The 24885-nt window shown below is 42.3% G+C and overlaps 1 protein-coding gene across 2 annotated transcripts in view; it reads left to right on the top strand.

The window, feature by feature from the left end:
* Positions 1-24885, top strand: part of GRAMD1A (GRAM domain containing 1A) — a 133802-nt gene that overhangs the window by 39363 nt on the left and 69554 nt on the right. Inside the window, exons 1-4 of one of the 2 annotated variants that reach the window (XM_089653891.1) lie at positions 14583-14740; positions 17710-17977; positions 19917-19937; positions 22455-22539. In XM_089653891.1, the coding sequence (XP_089510017.1) occupies positions 17792-17977; positions 19917-19937; positions 22455-22539 (292 nt within the window). In that variant the 5' untranslated portion in view covers positions 14583-14740; positions 17710-17791. Of the gene's footprint in view, positions 1-14582; positions 14741-17709; positions 17978-19916; positions 19938-22454; positions 22540-24885 lie in introns of those variants that run through there. The other variant, XM_089653890.1, reaches the window with a different exon arrangement.

Here is a 24885-nt window from a genome sequence, read left to right on the forward strand (position 1 = left end):
TTAAATATAATAAAATATAATATAATACAATATAATAAAATATAATATAATAAAATATAATACAATATAATAAAATATTATATAACATAATAAAATATAATATAATACAATATAATAAAATAAAATATAATAAAATATAATATAATAAAATATAATATAACATAATAAAACATAATATAGTATAATATAATAAAATACAATACAATAAAATATAATATAACATAATAAAATATCATATAATAAAAATAAATATAATAAAATATAATATAATACAATATAATAAAATATAACATAATATAGTATAATATAATAAAATATAATACAATATAATAAAATATAATATAACATAATAAAATATAATATAATAAAATATAATACAATATAATACAATATAATAAAATATAACATAATAAAATATAATATAATAAAATATAATACAATATAATAAAATAAAATATAACATAATAAAATATAATATAATATAATTCAATATAATAAAATATAATAAAATAAAATATAATATATTATTTCCACTTTTATATTCCTCTTCAAACAACGTTTCCTTCTGTACACATGCGATTTGTTACATTTTTTGCAATTCATTCTATCGGGATGAGTGTGGTGATTAAAACGAAATTAATTCCATCGTGAAAATTTTCCGCTTTTTTGTGTACAATTGATTTTTAAATCTAACCTCCAGCCTCCCTTCAGTCTTGCTGGGAGGAGTAGTGAGGCAGGGTGCTGTGATGTTTTCAGGAAGCACTACGTGTAGCACTCTTCCTGCCCCTCCCACCAGCCATGATCTGCCTGCATTGCATAGAGAAGCACAGAGACCCAGTAATGATGTCACTGGGCTTTAAATAATGTCATGAAGATGGAAAGTTTTTTTCTTAAAAATGTAATTATCATGTCGATGAGGCGGGGAAGGCATAATATAAGGAGATTAAAACTCAGCTTTCCATTTTTCTCTGTGTTTCTGCTACTTTGATTTTTAGCTTTTTTTTTATTTTTGCAACAAAATCCTCTGTGATACTCTTGTTGCAATCTTCATTGGAATATTGTTACTGCAGATGCAACGTGACCCTTGTATGAATGCTGCTGTTATTTCCATGCTGACAGATGTGTGTTTCTCGGTAAGATGATCCGTCTCCCTCTCTTTGTACTGTGATAATTGTACGAAGAATTTAGAACGTTCACCTAATAGTAAACTCATCGATGGAATCTCATAGCAGCTCTAACAGGTGAATGTCGGCTCGAGTCGTTTTCAATATTTATTTAAAAATAACAGATTAAATAAATCCCTGGTGATCCTGCCAAGAGGGTCCTTCTTCAGGCACTTCCTGTTATAGGGTGACAACGCTGTGTCCTTGCCTTACAATTGTGGCTCCTGCGTTGTCACCTGGTCAGACGGGTTTCCCATGGAGGCTACAGGTAGCCATTATAGCACGCATGACACAGGCCTGGTCCAGCGTGGTCACCGACAGGTAACCCGTCCTGAGAAACGCCATGCAGCCATCGCTGGAGCGTATGCAGATGGGAGGTAGCTGCAAAGAGACAACAAAAGGAGAAATGGTTGGAGGAGGAATGATTTGGGGGGGTTGTGATTGAAGGGGGGATTTGCACTAGTAGGAATGATTGGGGGGGGGGGGAGATTTGTGATTGAAGGGGGGATTTGCAGTGGGGGGGATTTGTGCTAGTAGAAATGATTGGGGGGGAGATTTGTGATTGAAGGGGGGATTTGCAGTGGGGGGGATTTGCACTAGTAGGAATGATTGGGGGGGGGAGATTTGTGATTGAAGGGGGGATTTGCAGTGGGGGGGATTTGTGCTAGTAGGAATAATGGGGGGGGGGATTTGTGATTGAAGGGGGGATTTGCAGTGGGGGGATCTGTGCTAGTAGCAATGATTGGGGGAGGGGGGGTTGTGATTGAAGGGGGGATTTGGAGGGAGGGATGGGGGGGGCCAAATATTAGTTCTGGGAGGGGGGATTTCAGCGGGAGGGGGGTGGATCTGTACTAGGAGGAGAGGGAATTTTTTCTTCGGGGGTAAGCATGTAGATTAGTGCTCGATTTCTGGGTGTGGAGGGGGGGGGGGGGGGGGTTTGTGCTAGTAGGAATGATTGGGGGGAGATTTGTGATTGAAGGGGGGATTTGCAGTGGGGGGGGATTTGTGCTAGTAGGAACGATTGGGGGGGGGATTTGTGATTGAAGGGGGATTTGCAGTGGGGGGGAATTGTGCTAGTAGGAATGATTGGGGGGGGGAGATTCGTGATTGAAGGGGGGATTTGCAGTGGGGGGGATCTGTGCTAGTAGGAATGATTGGGGGGGAGGTTGTGATTAAAGGGGGGATTTGGAGGGAGGGCTGGGGGAGGGCAAATATTTGTTCTGGGAGGGGGGATTTCAGTGGGGGGGGGGTTGGATCTGTACTAGGAGGAGAGGGATTTTTTTCTTCAGGGGTAAGCATGCAGATTAGTGCTCGATTTCTGGATGTGGGGGGGTTTGTGCTAGTAGGAATGATTGGGGGGGTTGTGATCGAAGGGGGGATTTGTAGTGGGGGGGATTTGTGCTCGGAGGGTAAACTTGAGGGGTAGAGGAACTGTGCTGGGTGGGGGATTTTTTTTTTTTGGGTTGGTGTGCTGGGGGCATATGAGGAGAGAGAGGATTTGTGCCGGGGGGGGGAACAGGGGAGGGCAAATATTTGTGCAGGTAGGGGGGAATTCAGTGGGGGTGGGAGTTGATCTGCCAGTCAGCGTGATGATGTGGGAGCTTGCTGGAAGGCTCAGTGGGACATGTATGGTGCCATGGATGGAGCTCTCCTTTGACATTGTGGTTGTCCTTCAGAGTTGGTCGTACGACCATTGATGAAAGGACGGGTTTCGTGGAATCATACGGCCGGTCCTGTTTGGATGATTGAGCCGTCTGTATGGAACCTCTGAGTTCTGTTCGGCAGGCGGCGGCTTTGCGGTGACAGGTGGAGCTGACGGTTTTCTCAGCTGCTTCCGACACAGCGAGGGGGGAGGGAGACGTGTTGTAAGTTTCCTGGAGATGTTGCCGAGTCTCCGTTATACTTTCTATTCTTCATGGCACACGAGGACTGACACCGTGAGGACTGACACCGTGAGGACTGACACCGTGGGGACTGACACCGTGAGGACTGACACCGTGGGGACTGACACCCTCTCCGGACAAAAATGATTTAAAAGGTATGGTGTCAGAATCCCAAATTGCTTCTATCTCTGATTGGCTGGTTTTCTCCCCCCTGGGTGTCCTTTGGAGGGGTCCCTTTCCTTCCAGAGGGTCTCAGGTCAAGGTTTACTTTGTTTCTGATGGGTTGGCTCACTTTTTGCTGCTCTTAGACCCTCAGTGCCCAAGTTGCGGCCCATGGGCCACGTGGGGCCCCTTGGCACTTATTTTGTGGCCCCTGCAGAGAGTAGGATGTGGTCATTCAAACCAGTGACAGAAAATATTCTCTAGAATGGCTCCTTGTAGTTAACTGTTCAGTTTTTTTCTTGTATGTCTGCAGTCTCTGACCATCTCCTGTTCCATGTCTGCAGTCTCTGACCATCTCCTGTATCATATCTGCAGTCTCTGACCATCTCCTGTACTATGTCTGCAGTTTCTGACCATCTCCTGTACTATGTCTGCAGTTTCTGACCATCTCCTGTGTCGTGCCTGCAGTCTCTGACCATCTCCTGTATCGTGTCTGCAGTCTCTGACCATCTCCTGTATCATGTCTACAATCTCTGACCATCTCCTGTACTATGTCTGCAGTCTCTGACCATCTCCTGTACTATGTCTGCAGTCTCTAACCATCTCCTGTATCGTATCTGCAGTCTCTGGTCATCTCCTGTACTATGTCTGCAGTCTCTGACCATCTCCTGTATCATGTCGGCAGTTTCTGACCATCTCCTGTACTATGTCTGCAGTCTCTGACCATCTCCTGTACTATGTCTGCAGTCTCTGACCATCTCCTGTATCATGTCTGCAGTCTCTGGTCATCCCCTGTACTATGTCCGCAGTCTCTGACCATCTCCTGTACTATGTCTGCAGTCTCTGACCATCTCCTGTACTATGTCCGCAGTCTCTGACCATCTCCTGTACCATGTCTGCAGTCTCTGACCATCTCCTGTATCATGTCCGTAGTCTCTGACCATCTCCTGTATCATATCTGCAGTCTCTGACCATCCCCTGTACTATGTCCGCAGTCTCTGACCATCTCCTGTACTATGTCTGCAGTCTCTGACCATCTCCTGTATCATGTCCGCAGTCTCTGACCATCTCCTGTACTATGTCTGCAGTCTCTGACCATCTCCTGTACTATGTCTGCAGTCTCTGACCATCTCCTGTACTATGTCCGCAGTCTCTGACCATCTCCTGTACCATGTCTGCAGTCTCTGACCATCTACTGTATCATGTCTGTAGTCTCTGACCATCTCCTGTGTCGTGTCTGCAGTCTCTGACCATCTCCTGTATCGTGTCTGCAGTCTCTGACCATCTCCTGTATCATGTCTACAATCTCTGACCATCTCCTGTACTATGTCTGCAGTCTCTGACCATCTCCTGTACTATGTCTGCAGTCTCTAACCATCTCCTGTATCGTATCTGCAGTCTCTGGTCATCTCCTGTACTATGTCTGCAGTCTCTGACCATCTCCTGTATCATGTCGGCAGTTTCTGACCATCTCCTGTACTATGTCTGCAGTCTCTGACCATCTCCTGTACTATGTCTGCAGTCTCTGACCATCTCCTGTATCATGTCTGCAGTCTCTGGTCATCCCCTGTACTATGTCCGCAGTCTCTGACCATCTCCTGTACTATGTCTGCAGTCTCTGACCATCTCCTGTACTATGTCCGCAGTCTCTGACCATCTCCTGTACCATGTCTGCAGTCTCTGACCATCTCCTGTATCATGTCTGTAGTCTCTGACCATCTCCTGTATCATATCTGCAGTCTCTGACCATCCCCTGTACTATGTCCGCAGTCTCTGACCATCTCCTGTACTATGTCTGCAGTCTCTGACCATCTCCTGTATCATGTCCGCAGTCTCTGACCATCTCCTGTACTATGTCTGCAGTCTCTGACCATCTCCTGTACTATGTCTGCAGTCTCTGACCATCTCCTGTACTATGTCCGCAGTCTCTGACCATCTCCTGTACCATGTCTGCAGTCTCTGACCATCTCCTGTATCATGTCTGTAGTCTCTGACCATCTCCTGTATCATATCTGCAGTCTCTGACCATCCCCTGTACTATGTCCGCAGTCTCTGACCATCTCCTGTACTATGTCTGCAGTCTCTGACCATCTCCTGTACTATGTCTGCAGTCTCTGACCATCCCCTGTACTATGTCCACAGTCTCTGACCATCTCCTGTACTATGTCTGCAGTCTCTGACCATCTCCTGTACTATGTCTGCAGTCTCTGACCATCCCCTGTACTATGTCCGCAGTCTCTGGTCATCTCCTGTACTATGTCTGCAGTCTCTGATCATCTTCTGTACTATGTCTGCAGTCTCTGACCATCTCCTGTACTATGTCCGCAGTCTCTGACCATCTCCTGTATCATGTCCGCAGTCTCTGACCATCTCCTGTATTATGTCATTTGGTCATCGAACATATAAAATGTCAGTTTTGATTGCCTGTAGTAGAGGGGATGGAGATTGGTCAGCCGTGATCCATAAGCCCTTGCCATTGCCAGCATTATGACTGATCCTCACATACTACGGCCAGTTTTGAACGAGAGCTGTGCAGAGAAATCCCATTCAAGCACAGAGAGAACATACGAACTCCATGCAGATAGGCAGAGTCCTGGCTCAGATTTGAACCTATGACCCCAGTGCTTGGCACGCAGTTTCCTATGGAGCGATCTATATACGTAGCACGCTTGTTGTGATCGATTTCACGTGAGTGGAGCACAGTGCGCTCTCCAACGATTGACCGCACGCCCCATGGTGAGGCTTACTCCATGCAGTCGTTTGCTCTGTCTGTTTCAGGATCAATTGCTGCTCCTGCTGATTAATGGCTGCCGATTTTAGCATCTCCCGTCCAGCGACTGCCGGCGAGGGGTTCAGTCTCTCAATATCGCACGCGCTGTGTATTTTAGGAGGATGACGTCTTCATTCACATTTGGTGGTTTTTCTGGTAAAAGCAAGTTTAAGCCAGCCACAAAAAAAAATGTTTTATCTCTGCTTCAGTACAAAAAAAAATTAAAAATACTTCTTTTATCTCTGCTTCAGTCCAAAAAGAACTTCTTTTATCTCTGTTTCAGTACAAAAAAAAACTTTTATCTCTGCTTCAGTACAAAAAAAATCTTTTATCTCTGCTTCAGTACAAAAAAAAACTTTTATCTCTTCTTCAGTACAAAAATTTTTTAAAATTACTTCTTTTATCTCTGCTTCAGTAAAAAAAAAATACTTCTTTTATCTCTTTTTCAGTACAAAAAAAATTAAAAATACTTATTTTATCTCTGCTTCAGTACAAAAAAAAATACTTCTTTTATCTCTGCTTCAGTACAAAAAAAAAACTTTTATCTCTTCTTCAGTACAAAAAAAATTTAAAAATACTTCTTTTATCTCTGCTTCAGTACAAAAAGAACTTCTTTTATCTCTGTTTCAGTACAAAAAAAAACTTTTATCTCTGCTTCAGTACAAAAAAAACTTTTATCTCTTCTTCAGTACAAAAAAATTTTAAAATTACTTCTTTTATCTCTGCTTCAGTACAAAAAAAATACTTCTTTTATCTCTGCTTCAGTCCAAAAAGAACTTCTTTTATCTCTGCTTCAGTACAAATTTTTTTAAAAAAAATACCTTTTATCTCTGCTTCAGTACGAAAAAATAATTATTTTATCTCTGCTTCAGTCCAAAAAGAACTTCTTTTATCTCTGCTTCAGTACAAAAAAAAATACTTCTTTTATCTCTGCTTCAGTAAAAAAAAATACTTCTTTTATCTCTTTTTCAGTACAAAAAAAATTAAAAATACTTGTTTTATCTCTGCTTCAGTACAAAAAAATCTTTTATCTCTGCTTCAGTACAAAAAAAAATACTTCTTTTATCTCTGCTTCAGTACAAAAAAAAAACTTTTATCTCTTCTTCAGTACAAAAAAAATTTAAAAATACTTCTTTTATCTCTGCTTCAGTACAAAATTTTTTTTAGAATACTTCTTTTATCTCTGCTTCAGTCCAAAAAGAACTTCTTTTATCTCTGCTTCAGTACAAATCTTTTTTTAAAAAATACCTCTTTTATCTCTTCTTCAGTACAAAAAAAAATTAAAAATACTTCTTTTATCTCTGCTTCAGTACTTCTTTTATCTGTTTCAAAAATACTTCTTTTATCTGTTTCAATACAAACAAAATGCAGAGCCATACAAATACAGAGCTGACAAGGGAGAGTATTGTTCTCATACAGACCTCTCCCCTGTCAGTGTTCCTCATGGATCGCCGGGTGCCGGCGGGGAATCCTCACCTGCTGGCATGCGCCCCCTACCTGGAAATACAAATCACGTGTATATATACGTGATTTTGCGCAGCCCTGCCGCCCTGTAGCAGTAGTTCTGCTGTACGGCAGTCAGGAAGCCGTAAAGGCCGTTAAAGGAAAAACCTCCCCTGGCAGCCGTCTGCCCGGCAGCAGCGATTTGCAGAAAACAAACGTCTTTATACTGAGATGTAGAATCAGATTTTCTAGTGTATGGTCTGATTTTTCAATGAATGGAATCCTTTGAGGCATTCTCTTTTGTGACCACTAGGGGCAGTGCAGGGGCTGGTTGTCCAAAGCAGCTGACAGCTCCGACACTTTCTCTTTAGGACCATCTGTCTGTCTCTGTGTATAGAGAGGGGGGGGGGGGTGGGGACAGCTGCTGCGACACCTGCCACCCAAACCAACATGGGGGGGGGGGGGGACGCTGGGAGGGGGCTGACTTCTCCGCCATCCATACCTGCGCAACGCGCTTATCTGCGTTTTTTTTCTTGTGCTGGTCGTGCGACAAATCCATCAAACTAGCTCCAGCGTCATTTGCTGGCAGTAAGACTTGTGCGATTCTGCAATGTGCGTTTTGGAGCCGTTTTTTTTTCGAGGTGTCAATAAGAAATAGCGGCACGGCAAGTGCGATGCGCGTTATGCTGCGTTTTCAGGGAACACGCGCAGAAAAGCGTGCGTCCGTTCACATTCCGCTTAGCTCCGGTTCTCACCTCTGCGTCTGTCAGTGCGATTTTGCTGACATCTGCGCGTCGCAGTAAAGCAGTGCAGAAATAGCGCAGGGATCTTTTTTTTTCAAAGGTTTCAAATGGGGTGCGGCTTTGAACTGTCCGGTTGCATGACAAGTCGCATCGGCGTGAACCAAGCGCACTGGACCCGACTCTGAAATTGTAAAACTGCAATTGTTGGTGTCAGTGGGAGGAATAGTGCCCCATCATTGGTGTCAGTGGGAGGAATAGTGCCCCATCATTGGTGTCAGTGGGAGGAATAGTGCCCCATCATTGGTGTCAGTGGGAGGAATAGTGCCCCATCATTGGTGTCAGTGGGAGGAATAGTGCCCCATCATTGGTATTAGTGGGAGGAATAGTGCCCCATCATTGGTGTCAGTGGGAGGAATAGTGCCCCATCATTGGTGTCAGTGGGAGGAATAGTGCCCCATCATTGGTATCAGTGGGAGGAATAGTGCTCCATCATTGGTGTCAGTGGGAGGAATAGTGCCCCATCATTGGTGTCAGTGGGAGGAATAGTGCCCCATCATTGGTGTCAGTGGGAGGAATAGTGCCCCTTCATTGGTGTCAGTGGGAGGAATAGTGCCCCATCATTGGTGTCAGTGGGAGGAATAGTGCCCCTTCATTGGTGTCAGTGGGAGGAATAGTGCCCCATCATTGGTGTCAGTGGGAGGAATAGTGCCCCATCATTGGTATCAGTGGGAGGAATAGTGCCCCATCATTGGTATCAGTGGGAGGAATAGTGCCCCATCATTGGTGTCAGTGGGAGGAATAGTGCCCCATCATTGGTGTCAGTGGGAGGAATAGTGCTCCATCATTGGTGTCAGTGGGAGGAATAGTGCTCCATCATTGGTGTCAGTGGGAGGAATAGTGCCCCATCATTGGTATCATTGGGAGGAATAGTGCCCCATCATTGGTGTCAGTGGGAGGAATAGTGCCCCATCATTGGTGTCAGTGGGAGGAATAGTGCCCCATCATTGGTGTCAGTGGGAGGAATAGTACCCCATCATTGGTGTCAGTGGGAGGAATAGTGCCCCATCATTGGTGTCAGTGGGAGGAATAGTGCCCCATCATTGGTGTCAGTGGGAGGAATAGTGCCCCATCATTGGTGTCAGTGGGAGGAATAGTGCCCCATCATTGGTGTCAGTGGGAGGAATAGTGCCCCATCATTGGTGTCAGTGGGAGGAATAGTGCCCCATCATTGGTGTCAGTGGGAGGAATAGTGCCCCATCATTGGTATCAGTGGGAGGGATAGTGCCCCATCATTGGTATCAGTGGGAGGAATAGTGCCCCATCATTGGTATCAGTGGGAGGAATAGTGCCCCATCATTGGTGTCAGTGGGAGGAATAGTCCCCCATCATTGGTGTCAGTGGGAGGAATAGTGCTCCATCATTGGTATCAGTGGGAGGAATAGTGCCCCATCATTGGTGTCAGTGGGAGGAATAGTTCCCCATCATTGGTGTCAGTGGGAGGAATAGTTCCCCATCATTGGTATCAGTGGGAGGAATAGTGCCCCATCATTGGTGTCAGTGGGAGGAATAGTGCCCCATCATTGGTGTCAGTGGGAGGAATAGTGCCCCATCATTGGTGTCAGTGGGAGGAATAGTGCCCCATCATTGGTGTCAGTGGGAGGAATAGTGCCCCATCATTGGTATCAGTGGGAGGAATAGTGCCCCATCATTGGCGTCAGGAATGCCCCAAGAGCCGGATAAAGGTTAGCAAAGGGCTGTATCCGGCCCCTGGGCCTCAGTTTGGAGGGGAGGTGTTCTGTAGTCCTGTCCGTGGGTGACAACGCTGTGGCTCCATAGATGCGGTCAGTCAGTAAATGTTGTCACTCTCTGACAGGAAGTAGAGTCAGTGAAGGTCGTCACTCTAGGACAGGAAGTGTGGCCAGTGAAGGTTGTCACTCTTGGACAGGAAGTGCGGTCAGTGAGGGTTGTCACTCTAGGACAAGAAGTGCGGTCAGTGAAGGTTGTCACTCTAGGACAGGAAGTGCGTTCAGTGAGGGTTGTCACTCTCAGACAGGAAGTGCGGCCAGCAAAGGTTGTCACTCTCGGACAGGAAGTGCAGCCAGCGAAGGTTGTCACTCTCCGGCAGGAAGTGCGGTCAGTGAGGGTTGTCACTCTAGGACAGGAAGTGCGGTCAGTGAGGGTTGTCACTCTAGAACAGGAAGTACGGTCAGTGAGGTTTGTCACCCTAGGACAGGAAGTGCGTTCAGTGAGGGTTGTCACTCTTGGACAGGAAGTGCGGTCAGTGAGGGTTGTCACTCTAGGACAAGAAGTGCGGTCAGTGAAGGTTGTCACTCTAGGACAGGAAGTGTGGCCAGCGAAGGTTGTCACTCTCGGGCAGGAAGTGCGGTCAGTGAGGGTTGTCACCCTAGGACAGGAAGTACGGTCAGTGAGGTTTGTCACCCTAGGACAGGAAGTGTGTTGTTGGCAGGATCACCAGGTAAAAAAAAAGGAATAAATGCCTATAAAAGGAAAACTAATGCCTCCGCCCTCCACTCCATAATTCTGCAAACATTCTCCGTATCCTCGGCTCGCTCTGCTGCACTCGGCGCCCTCTAAAGGCCGCGCCTTCCCGTCCTCATCTCATTCATCAGCTGGAGGGTCACGGTGACACCGCAGAGACATGAATTGGGCTCCAACAAGGCAATACCTGGCTACTGATTAACACACTTCACACGCATTTCATCTCCCCGCCGACAACCGCTGACAACCTCCGACAACCATTGACAACCGCCGACAACCAATGACAACCACCGACAACCAATGACAACCACCGACAACCAATGACAACCACCGACAACCAATGACAACCACCAACAACCGCTGACAACCTCCGACAACCATTGACAACCGCCGACAACCAATGACAACCGCCGATAACCAATGACAACTGCCGACAACCGCTGACAACCGCCGACAACCGAAAACAGAACACATTTACAGATTCTGAAAGGGAATCCGAACCTAAAAATCGCAATGTAATCTATTGTCATATAATCAGCCCCCGGGCGCGGCGACCGCATTCGTTTTCTGTTTTCAGTCTTTTCTCCTCGATGGTCACCTGGCGATCCTGCCAATCACACACTTCCTGTCCTTGTAGGACGACCGGATCACCCAATGAAAATAAAAGGGACAGATATCCTGAAAAAAGGAAAACTAATGCAGCCGCCACATTGTGTTTTTATTTTTTTTCTTGGTTTAGATACATTTTAAATATTCATAAGATGCGATTGAATAAAAATCCCGCCGATGTCTGCTGGAGGCGTTTCCGTTTTGTGAACTGAAGGAAAGCATACAGCTGGGGGCGGATTTATCCCGCGGTCCATGCGACAATCGCCAAACATTTACTGCGGGGAAACCTTCCAGGTGTTTTTATTGGCAGTGATTGATTCAGGCCCCGCCCACATGTCGCATCGCGGGAACGAGCATTTCCTCTGGACGGTTTTCAAAGGGCGATTCTCATGCGATTCTGCATGTCCTTACAGGGCCAGCCCTTTCACGTGAATGGTGTGGTCCTTCTCTGTGGGTGACAAGTTTCATGCGATTTGTAAAGGCGCAGTTTGCCGCAATTGCCAATCGCAGCAGAATTGCATCGCGCATTGGGAGCCATTATAGGAAAATGACGCTTTGAAATTTGGAATCACGGAAAAATCGCAGCAGAATTGCATTGCGCATGGGGTGTCATTGAAGGATACTTTGCAATTTGGTATTGCATTAAAAAATCGCAGCAGAATTGCATTGCGCTCGGGGTGCCATTGAAGGAAAATTACAGTTTGCAAATTGGAATCGCAGAAAAATCGCAGCAGAATTGCATCGCATTTAGGGTGTCATTATAGAAAATTGACTCTTTGCTATTTAGAATCTGGGGAAAATCACAGCTGAATTGCATCGCAGATGGGGTGCCATTGTGGGATGATACTTTGCAATTTGGAATCGCATAAAAAATTGCAGCAGAAATGCATCGTTCATGGGGTGCCATTGAAGAAAAATGACGCTTTGCAATTTAGAATCGCAGAAAAATTGCAGCAGAATTGCATTGCGCTCGGGGTGTCATTATAGAAAATTGATGCTTTGCAATTTAGAATTGCGGGAAAATCGCAGCAGAATTGCATCGCAGATGGGGTGTCATTGTGGGATGATACTTTGCAATTTGGAATCGCATAAACAATCGCAGCAGAATTGCATCGTGCATGGGGAGCCATTGAAGGAAAATGACGCTTTGCAATTTGGAATGGCGGCAAAATCGCAGCAGAATTGCATCGCGCTCGGGGTGTAATTATAGTTAAATGACGCTTTGCAATTTATAATTGCGGGAAAATCGCAGCAGAAATGGGGAGCCATTAAAGGATTTTGACACTGCAATTTGGAATCACATAAAAAATCGCAGCAGAATTGCATTGCGCTCGGGGTGTCATTGAAGGATGACACTTTGCAATTTGGAATCACAGAAAAATCGCAGCAGAACTGCATCGTGCATGGGGTGCCATTGAAGGATAATGACACTTTGCAGTTTCGAATTGCATAAAAAAATCGCAGCAGAATTACAATGTGCATGGGGTGCCATTTGCACTTTGGAATCGCATCAAAATCACAGCAGAATTGCATCACACATGGGGTGCCATTGAACGATAATGACACTATGCAATTTGGAATCGCATCAAAATCGCAGCAGAATTGTATTGTGCATGGGTTGTCATTGAAGAATGATACTTTGCAATTTGGAATCGCAGAATTGCATTGTGTGTGGGGTGCCATTATAGGAAAATGACGCTTTGCAATTTAGAATCATGGAAATATCGCAGCAGAATGCATCACACATGGGGTGCCTTTGAAGGATAACAACACTTTGCAATTTGGAATCGCATAAAAAAAATCGCAGCAGAATGCATCGCGCATGGGGAGCCATTAAAGAATATTGACACTGCAATTTGGAATCGCGTCAAAATTGCAGCAGAATTGCATTGTGCATGGGCTGTCATTATAGGAAAATGATACTTTGCAATTAAGAATCGCAGAAAAATCGCATCAGAATTGCATTGCACTCTGGGTGCCATTGAAAGATAATGACACGTTGCAATTTGGAATCGCATCAAAATCGCAGCAGAATTGCATTGCGCATGGCATGCATTAAAAGATAATGACACGTTGCAATTTGGAATCGCATAAAAAAATCGCAGCAGAATTGCATATCACATGGGGTGCCATTAAAGGATACTGACACTGCAATTTGGAAAAATTGCAGCAGAATTGTATCGCACTCAGGTTGCCATTATAGAAAATTGACGCTTTGCAATTTAAAATCGCAGGAAAATCGCAGCAGAATTGCATTGCGCATGGGGAGCCATTGCAGGATGATACTTTGCAATTTGGAATCACAACAAAATCGCAGCAGAATTGCATTGCGCTCAGTGCGTCATTATAGGAAAATGATACTTTGCAATTTAGAATTGCAGAAAAATCGCATCAGAATTGCATCGCGCTCAGGGTGTCATTGAAAGATAATTACACTTTGCGATTTGGAATCGCATCAAAATCGCAGCAGAATTTCATCGCGCTTGGCGTGCGTTAAAGGATAATGACACCCAAGTGCACGCCGCGCGTTCCGCAGCGACTGTCATGCGATTTGGAACCGCGAACAGAATCACAGCGGTTCTGCCCGTGCCTCCAAATGGCTAAGTTCGAATGGGGCGTTCCTGCCGGAGAATGTTTGGTGAAAGTCACATTCACCGCTTTATAACTCCGCCCACCCTTCCCGTTCGCGCTCGGCGTTTCGGAATCGTGGGCAGAATCACGCCGTTGCGCCCGCAATTCCAGTATAGCTTCAAAACGCATGACGCACCCACGGGGCGGTTATTACGGAACGTCCCCCCGGACGCGGCGTGATTTTGTTGTAATGGTCACGGGAAAAAATTCGCAAAAATTGCGGCGAACCGCGGAACACCGAATGACGCGTTTGGCGTCCCGCGGTCTGTCACAATTTGGCACGCAAGCTTTTTCGGTGCGTATTTGGGGCGGAGGGAGGCGCGTTCAAACTGAATGATGTCGTTCCAAAAATGAGCGGAAAAAAAAAAAAGCGCGAGCGTTGCATGGCGGCGCTGCGGCGGCGTTGCGTTGGCGTTGCGGTGTCGCTCAAGTGAGAACGGGGGGGGGGGGGCCTCGCAGGGATTCCTTCGGCTTAGCAAACCGTTCCCAATGTGAGGCAAGGACAGCTGTGACCACCAGACCCCCCGCTGGGCCCGGCCACTGAGTTGGTGTCAGTCAGTTACACAATGATGGGAACTGCGATTACATAAACCCCGGGGGGGGGGGGGGGGGGGGGCGAGTGACACCAGGAGGAAGAAGGACTGTTTGTGATCCATTTAGAGCGCGGCTGAGAGGTCGATGAGCAAACAGCCGGCAAATGCCGAGGATGTGATAATTATTCGGAGGGGATCATCAGGAAGCCTTCAGGGCGGCAAATACAATGAGCTCAGTCCTGGCTGAGGGGCAGACAGGGGCCCGGGGGCCCTGACCAGACACGGCACTGCTTGGGTTCGGAAGGTGGGTGCGCAGTGTGGCCCTATAGGTGCTGCATATGTGGGGCTTATTTATAAAATAGGGGCGGAGTTGGACGAAAGTGGTTTTGCAACACGATGACCAATGGCATGCTAACATGATCTACTGTATTTTATGTCTTTATTTAGAGTGTTTTTTTATTCATTTTCTTATTTATTTTTTTGTAATTTTCTTATTTATTTTACTTTAATGGTCATATTTATTTTATTATCATTTTCTTATTTATTTTATTGTCATTTTCTTATTTATTTTACTTTATTGATCATATTTATTTTATTATAATTTTCTTATTTATTTTACTGTAATGATCATATTTATTTTATTATAATTTTCTTATTTATTTTATTGTAATTTTCTTATTTATTTTACTTTATTGATCATATTTATTTTATTATAATTTTCTTATTTATTTTATTGTAATTTTCTTATTTATTTTACTTTATTGATCATATTTATTTTATTATAATTTTCTTATTTATTTTATTGTAATTTTCTTATTTATTTTACTTTATTGATCATATTTATTTTATTATAATTTTCTTATTTATTTTACTGTAATGATCATATTTATTTTATTATAATTTTCTTATTTATTTTATTGTATTTTCTTATTTATTTTACTTTATTGATCATATTTATTTTATTATAATTTTCTTATTTATTTTATTGTAATTTTCTTATTTATTTTACTTTAATGATCATATTTATTTTATTATAATTTTCTTATTTATTTTACTGTAATGATCATATTTATTTTATTATAATTTTCTTATTTATTTTATTGTATTTTCTTATTTATTTTACTTTATTGATCATATTTATTTTATTATAATTTTCTTATTTATTTTATTGTAATTTTCTTATTTATTTTACTTTAATGATCATATTTATTTTATTATAATTTTCTTATTTATTTTATTGTAATTTTCTTATTTATTTTACTTTATTGATCATATTTATTTTATTATCATTTTCTTATTTATTTTATTGTCATTTTCTTATTTATTTTACTTTATTGATCATATTTATTTTATTATCATTTTCTTATTTATTTTATTGTCATTTTCTTATTTATTTTACTTTATTGATCATATTTATTTTATTATAATTTTCTTATTTATTTTACTGTAATGATCATATTTATTTTATTATAATTTTCTTATTTATTTTACTTTAATGATCATATTTATTTTATTATAATTTTCTTATTTATTTTATTGTAATTTTCTTCTTTATTTTACTGTAATGATCATATTTATTTTTTTGTAATTTTCTTATTTATTTTACTTTAATGGTCATATTTATTTTATTATCATTTTCTTATTTATTTTACTTTAATGATCATATTTATTTTATTATCATTTTCTTATTTATTTTATTGTAATTTTCTTCTTTATTTTACTTTAATGATCATATTTATTTTATTATAATTTTCTTATTTATTTTATTGTAATGATCTTATTTATTTTATTGTCATTTTCTTATTTAATTTATTGTAATTTTTAAATTATTTTGTATTTATTTTGTATTATTACTTTGTGTATTTTGGGTTATTTAGTTTGTTTTTTTTTATTTAGAGTTGTATGTATTTTTTTATTTTTGATGCATGGTCTATCATTCATTTTTCTTTTGTTATTGCAAACAAGTTTTTATTTTTTTATTTTTATTTTTTTTTGGGAGGGGGGGGTCATTTAGTTTTTCATTTATGGTTACTGTTGTATTTATCACATACATTGCAATGCACTAAAATGGATGTGTTCAGCTTCTCCCTAATAAAAAATAGTGTAGGACTTATTTATAAAATAGGGGAGTTTGATGAAATTGGTTTTTATGTCGTTATTTAGAGTATTTTTTTTTTTTTACAAAAATTGGACCTCTACACGCAGATTTATATTTAGTGTTCTTTTTGTGTGGGTTTTGCTTGTGTGTTTTTTTATATTTTTCTCCCCTTTTTTGATGCATTTTTGGTCAATTTGATTTTTATTTAGTGCTCTATTTTTTATTCTTTTCCTTTTTTTTTGTTTTTAATTAGGCTATTTATACTTTTTTTTTGTGTTCTTTTTTTGTGTTTTCGTGTGTGTGTGGGGGGTGGTTTGTGTATTTTGGCTAATTTTTTTCCCTTTTCAATGCATTTTGGACTAATTAGTTTTTTATGTAGTGTTCAATTTTTTTTGTGTGTATTTTGGGTCATTTAGCTTTTTATTTAGTGTTCTTTTCGTCTTTGGTTTTTTTTTTATCTTTTTGTTGTATTTTAGGTCATTTTGTTTTTCTATTTAGAGTGTTATTTATTTCTTTTTTCTTTTTTGTTTAGGTATATTGTGGGTCTTCTATTTTTTTTTTTTTCATTTACTCTTCTATTTGTGTTTTTTTTCCCCCTATTTTTGTGTATTTTGGGTCATTTAGCTTTTTATTTAGTGTTCTTTTTGTTTTTCTCTTTTTGGTGTATTTTAGGTCATTTTGTTTTCTATTTAAAGTGTTATTTCTTTTTTCTTTTTTGTTTAGGTATATTGTGGGTCTTCTAGTTTTTTTTTTCATTTACTCCTCTATTTGTGTTTTTTTTCCCTATTTTTTCCTATTTTTGTATATTTTGGGTCATTTAGCTTTTTATTTAGAGTTCTTTTTGTTTTTTTTTATATTTTTGGTGTATTTTATGTCATTTTGTTTTTCTATTTAATGTGTTATTTATTTCTTTTTTCTTTTTTGTTTAGGTATATTGTGCGTCTTCTAGATTTTTTTCATTTACTCCTGTATTTGTGGTTTTTTTTTTTCCTATTTTTGTGTATTTTGGGTTGTTTATGTTTATTTTTATTCGTTTTTGTTTGCTTTTTTTTTCTTCTTTAATCTCTATGCACCGTTACGTTTTCTAGACATTTGTTTAATATTCTGTATTTTTTAATACAATAAAAATACTAGACTTCCGTGTGAAGTAATATCGGGATATTTCTTTCTTCCAGCACTGGCAGTTTCACCCCCCGTAGCACGCCCAGTAACTCCCCCGCTGTGCGGAGGCGTCTGGTCGCCAACGAATCCGAGAACATGGTGGAGAAGGGCTCCGAAGGATCCAATGAGAAGGCCCCTGGAACCCTCACCCCAACGTCACCTCCTCCTGGGACCCTGCCCATCAACCAGGGCAACGCCCAGCTGCCCACCCAGACCAACTCCCAGCCCGGGACACCCCTCCCCCCGCAGCTCAGTGGGAGGGGCTTTATACGGAACAGCAAGGTGACTACACGCTAGACTGTTGTATATCAGTGCTGATCAGAGTCTATATCATATTTATATCAGTGCTGACCAGAGTCTATATCATATTTATATCAGTGCTGATCAGGCTCTATATCATCTATCAGTGCTGATCAGAGTCTATATCATATTTATATCAGTGCTGATCAGGCTCTATATCATCTATATATCAGTGCTGATCAGAGTCTATATCATCTATATATCAGTGCTGATCAGAGTCTATATCATCTATATATCAGTGCTGATCAGAGTCTATATCATCTATATATCAGTGCTGATCAGAATCTATATCATCTATATATCAGTGCTGATCAGAGTCTATATCATCTATATATCAGTGCTGATCAGAGTCTATATCATCTATATATCAGTGCTGATCAGAGTCTGTATCATCTATATATCAGTGCTGATCAGAGTCTGTATCATCTATATATCAGTGCTGATCAGAATCTATATCATCTATATATCAGTGCTGATCAGAATCTATATCATCTATATATCAGTGCTGATCAGAGTCTGTATCATCTATATATCAGTGCTGATCAGAATCCATATAATTTATTAATCAGTATTGATCAGGCTCTATATCATCTATATATCAGTGCTGATCAGAGTCTATATCATCTATATATCAGTGCTGATCAGAGTCTATATCATCTATATATCAGTGCTGATCAGAATCCATATAATCTATTAATCAGTATTGATCAGAATCTGTATCATCTGAATATTGTATTGATCAGAATCAGTATAATCTATATATAAGCACTGATCAGTATCCATATCATATAAATATTAATATTGATTGGAATCTGTATATATATATCAGTACTAATCAGAATCTGTAGCATCAGTATTGATCAAAATTTATATCAAATATATATATAGTACTGTTCAGATCTGTATCATCTATGTATCAGTACTGATCAGAATTTATATCTTTTGTATATCATCTGAATTTGTATCATCTATATATCAGTATTGATTGGAATCTGTATTATGTGGATATCAGTATTGATCAGAAAATGTATTATATACAGTATATATATATATATATATATATATAGATATATAAAATATCAGTATTGATTAAAATCTGTATCATTTGTATCCTAACCTGTACAATCTGTATATCAGTATTGATCAGAATCTGTACAATCTATATGTCAGTATTGATCAGAATCTGTACAATCTATGTATCAGTATTGATCAGAATCTGTACAATCTATGTATCAGTATTGATCAGAATCTGTACAATCTATGTATCAGTATTGATCAGAATCTGTACAATCTATGTATCAGTATTGATCAGAATCTGTACAATCTATGTATCAGTATTGATCAGAATCTGTACAATCTATATGTCAGTATTGATCAGAATCTGTACAATCTATATGTCAGTATTGATCAGAATCTGTACAATCTATATGTCAGTATTGATCAGAAGATTTTTAGTGTTTGTTAAACTGTAATTTTCATTTCAATGTCCTCACAAAACAGGACAAGAAGCAAACTAAACGCAGCACTGTAGGGTATATTTAGACGCAAGGGTGTCAAACTGGCGGCCCTCCAGCTGTTGTGGAACTACAAATCCCATGAGGCATTGCAGGGCTGACAGTTACAAGCGTGGCTCCTAAAGGCAGAGGCATGATGGGACTTGTAGTTTGGCTAGAGGGCCCCCAGTTTGACACCCCTGATATAGAGTGAAGAGGCGCCCTCTTGTGGTACATTCATAGATGTAGCTATTCGGAGATGGACTCGTTCTTCATGACTCTAAAATACTGAAGCAATAGGATCAGCATGACAGCCAAGGAAGGGATTTGGGTTTGGATTTTAGACCACGTTTGCTCTCGGTGACTGATGCAGTCACGTGCTGATCCGGTATTAATCATCTATTTTTCTTCTTTTTCTTTTTTTGCAGAAGATGCAGAGCTGGTACAGTGTAAGTTCCTGGCTGTCCTCCCGCATGGCCCCGCCTCTCTGACACAACTCTACCTAAAGGAATTCTGTAGTTCATCTCTAATGTTAAATTCCGGTTGGACCGGCACCATAAACCTCTCCACACCTTACAATCTGATTGTACAATCTGCTTCAGGTCTCCCAACAACTATGTAGTGCAAGCGCTTGTCTGATTGGATACAAACACATCGAGATAGCTGGGGACACCTAAAATTCCCAGGAGTCAGGCATATCAGAGAGAGGAGGAGCTGGGAACACACAAAGGTGGGCGGGGTCAGCCAAAAGTCATAGGCATGCAGGAACAAAGTCAGGAATATCGGGGAAAAGAGGAGCTGAAAACACACAAATGTGGACGGGGACACAAATAACTCGCAGAAGTACAGGAACAAGGAGGGGAGGAGTTGGGAACCCACAAAGATGGATGGTGACACCCAGAATCAGGAATATCAGGGAGAGGAGGAGCTGGGGACACACAAAGAGGGATGGGGACACCCAGAATCAGGAATATCATGGAGAGGAGGAGCCAGGAACACACAAAGGAGGATGGGGACACTCAGAATCAGGAATATCAGGGAGAGGAGGAGCTGGGGACACACAAAAGGGGATGGGGACACCCAGAAACAGGAATATCAGGGAGAGGAGGAGCTGGGGACACACAAAAGGGTATGGGGACACCCAAAATCAGGAATATTAGGGATTGGAGGTGCTGGGGACACACAAAGGGGGATGGGGACACCCAGAATCAGGAATATCATGGAGAGGAGGTGCTGGGGACACACAAACAACTCACAAAAGTACAGGAACAAGGATGGTAGGAGTTGGGAACACACAAAGGGGGATGAGGACACTCAGAATCAGGAATATCAGGGAGAGGAGGAGCTGGGGACACACAAAAGGAGGATGGGGACACCCAGAATCAGGAATATCAGGGAGAGGAGGAGCTGGGGACACACAAAAGGAGGATGGGGACACCCAGAATCAGGAATATCAGGGAGAGGAGGAGCTGGGGACACACAAAAGGGGGATGGGGACACCCAGAATCAGGAATATCAGGGAGTAGAGGTGCTGGGGACACACAAAGGGGGATGGGGACACCCAGAATCAGGAATATCAGGGAGTAGAGGTGCTGGGGATACACAAAAGGGGATGGGGACACCCAGAATCAGGAGTATCAGGGAGTGGAGGTGCTGGGGACACACAAAGGGGGATGGGGACACCCATAATCAGGAATATCAGGGAGAGGAGGAGCTGGGGACACACAAAGATGGATGGGGACACCCAGAATCAGGAATATCAGGGAGAGGAGGAGTTGGGAACACGCAAAGGTGGGCGGGTTCAGCCAAGACTCATAGGCATGCAGGAACAAAGTCAGGAATATCGGGGAAAAGAGGAGCTGAAAACACACAAATGTGGACGGGGGACACAAACAACTCTCAGAAGTACAGGAACAAGGTGAGGAATATGAAAGGGGAGGAGGAGTTGGGAACATGCAAAAAGTGGGCGGGAACACTAAGAATGCATTGGAAGGTAGGAAAAGAGTCAGGAATATCATAGAGGAGGAGTCGGGAGCACACAAAGGTGGGTGGGAAGAGCAAAAAAATCCCAGGAGGACGGGAACAGAGTTAGGAATATCAGGGAGGGGAGGAGTTGGGAACCCACAAAGGTGGATGGGGACACCCAGAATCAGGAATATCAGAGAGAGGAGGAGCTGGGGACACACAAAGGGGGTGGGGACACCTAGAATCAGGAATACCAGGGAGGGGAGGAGCCGGGAACACGCAAAGGTGGGTGGGAATACCAAAAACTCCCAGGAGAACAGGAATAGCGTTAAGAATATCAGAGAGGGGAGGAGTTGGAACCCACAAAGCTGGATGGGGACACGCAAACCTACCAGATGTGCAGGAACAAAGTCAGGAATATCAGGGAGAGGAGGAGCTGGGGACACACAAAGGTGGATGGGGACACCCAAAACTCATAGGTGTGCAGGAATAGATTCAGGAATATCAGGGAGAGGAGGAGCTGGGGACACACAAAGATGAATGGGGACACCTAGAATCAGGAATACCATGGAGAGGAAGAGCCGGGAACACACAAAGGAGGTCGGCACACCCAAACCTCCCTATTGTACAGAAACAAAGTCAGGAACATCAGGAAGGGGAGGAGTTGGGAACCCACAAAGGTGGATGGGGACACCCAAAACTCATAGGTGTGCAGGAATAGATTCAGGAATATCAGGGAGAGGAGGAGCTGGGAACCCACAAAGGAGGAGGGGACTCCCAAACCTGATAGGGACCACAGAGTAAGGAATATCTCACTGGTGGAGCATTCAATCCTCATAGGATTTCAGGGGCTGGCTTAGATTACCAGGCTCCGCTTCACTTTTGAGTGGACCAACCCTACTAACATGTATATTTACATTTTTAGAAAAGTCAGTAGATTCATTTTAAAGCCGCAGGCTGCTATGCGTTGGCCTCCTGTGAGCCTTTCATATGTCTTGTAGATGTTGAGCCCCACCTACAAGCAGCGAAACGAAGACTTCCGCAAGATCTTTAAGAAGCTGCCCGATTCCGAGCGTCTAATTGTGGGTGAGTGGCAGCCGTCCCGAGTCGTGATCTCACCATACAATGTATCCATGTGATGGTGTATGATGTCACCATACAATGTATATACAGAGTGGTGTATGATGTCACCATACAATGTATCCATCTCGTGGTGTATGATGTCACCATACAATGTATCCATCTCGTGGTGTATGATGTCACCATACAATGTATCCATGTGGTGGTGTATGATGTCACCATACAATGTATCCATCTCGTGGTGTATGATGTCACCATACAATGTATCCATCTCGTGGTGTATGATGTCACCATACAATGTATCCATCTCGTGGTGTATGATGTCACCATACAATGTATATATAGAGTGGTGTATGATGTCACCATACAATGTATCCATGTGGTGGTGTATGATGTCACCATACAATGTATCCATGTGGTGGTGTGTGATGTCACCATACAATGTATATATAGAGTGGTGTATGATGTCACCATACAATGTATCCATGTGGTGGTGTATGATGTCACCATACAATGTATCCATGTGGTGGTGTATGATGTCACCATACAATGTATATATAGAGTGGTGTATGATGTCACCATACAATGTATCCATATGGTGGTGTATGATGTCACCATACAATGTATCCATGTGGTGGTGTATGATGTCACCATACAATGTATCCATGTGGTGGTGTATGATGTCACCATACAGTGTATATATAGGTGGTGTATGATGTCACCATACAATGTATCCATGTGGTGGTGTATGATGTCACCATACAATGTATCCATATGGTGGTGTATGATGTCACCATACAATGTATCCATATGGTGGTGTATGATGTCACCATACAATGTATCCATATGGTGGTGTATGATGTCACCATACAATGTATCCATATGGTGGTGTATGATGTCACCATACAATGTATCCATATGGTGGTGTATGATGTCACCATACAATGTATCCATATGGTGGTGTATGATGTCACCATACAATGTATCCATGTGGTGGTGTATGATGTCACCATACAATGTATCCATGTGGTGGTGTATGATGTCACCATACAATGTATATACAGTGGGGCAAAAAAGTATTTAGTCCCCACCAATTGTGCAAGTTCTCCCACTTACAAAGATGAGAGAGGCCTGTAATTGGCATCATAGGGAGACCTCAACTATGAGAGACAAAATGAGAAAACAAATCCAGACAATCTCATTGGTTGATCTGGAAAGAATTTATTTGCAAATTATGGTGGAAAATAAGTATTTGGTCACCTACAAACAAGCAAGATTTCTGGCTCTCACAGACCTGGACCTTCTTCTTTAAGAGGCTCCTCTGTCCTGCACTCATTACCTGTATCAATGGCACCTGTTTGAACTTGTTATCAGTATAAAAGACACCTGTCCACAACCTCAAACAGTCACACTCCAAACTCCACTATGGTGAAGACCAAAGAGCTGTCGAAGGACACCAGAAACAAAATTGTAGACCTGCACCAGGCTGGGAAGACTGAATCTGCAATAGGCAAGCAGCTTGGTGTGAACAAATCAACTGTGGGAGCAATAATTAGAAAATGGAAGACATACAAGACCACTGATAATCTCCCTCGATCTGGGGCTCCACGCAAGATCTCACCCCGTGGGGTCAAAATGATTACAAGAACGGTGAGCAAAAATCCCAGGAGCACACGGGGGGACCTAGTGAATGACCTGCAGAGAGCTGGGACCAACGTAACAAAGGCTACCATCAGTAACACACTACGCCGCCAGGGACTCAGATCCTGCAGTGCCAGACGTGTCCCCCTGCTTAAGCCAGTACATGTCCGGGCCGTCTGAAGTTTGCTAGAGAGCATTTGGATGATCCAGAAGAGGATTGGGAGAATGTCATATGGTCAGATGAAACCAAAATAGAACTGTTTGGTAGAAACACAACTAGTCGTGTTTGGAGGAGAGAGAATGCTGAGTTGCATCCAAAGAACACCATACCTACTGTGAAGCATGGGGGTGGCAACATCATGCTTTGGGGCTGTTTCTCCACAAAGGGACCAGGATGACTGATCCATGTACAGGACAGAATGAATGGGGCCATGTATTGTGAGATTTTGAGTGCAAACCTCCTTCCATCAGCAAGGGCATTGAGGATGAAACATGGCTGGCTCTTCCAACATGACAATGATCCCAAACATACCGCCCGGGCAACGAAGGAGTGGCTTCGTAAGAAGCATTTCAAGGTCCTGGAGTGGCCTAGCCAGTCTCCAGATCTCAACCCCATAGAAAACCTTTGGAGGGAGTTGAAAGTCCGTGTTGCCCAGCGACAGCCCCAAAACATCACTGCTCTAGAGGAGATCTGCATGGAGGATGGGCCAA

The sequence above is a fragment of the Staurois parvus genome, unplaced genomic scaffold (genome assembly GCF_062004578.1).
Source record: "Staurois parvus isolate SC_StPar_1 unplaced genomic scaffold, SC_StPar_1.0 ptg000726l, whole genome shotgun sequence".
Taxonomy (NCBI): domain Eukaryota; kingdom Metazoa; phylum Chordata; class Amphibia; order Anura; family Ranidae; genus Staurois; species Staurois parvus.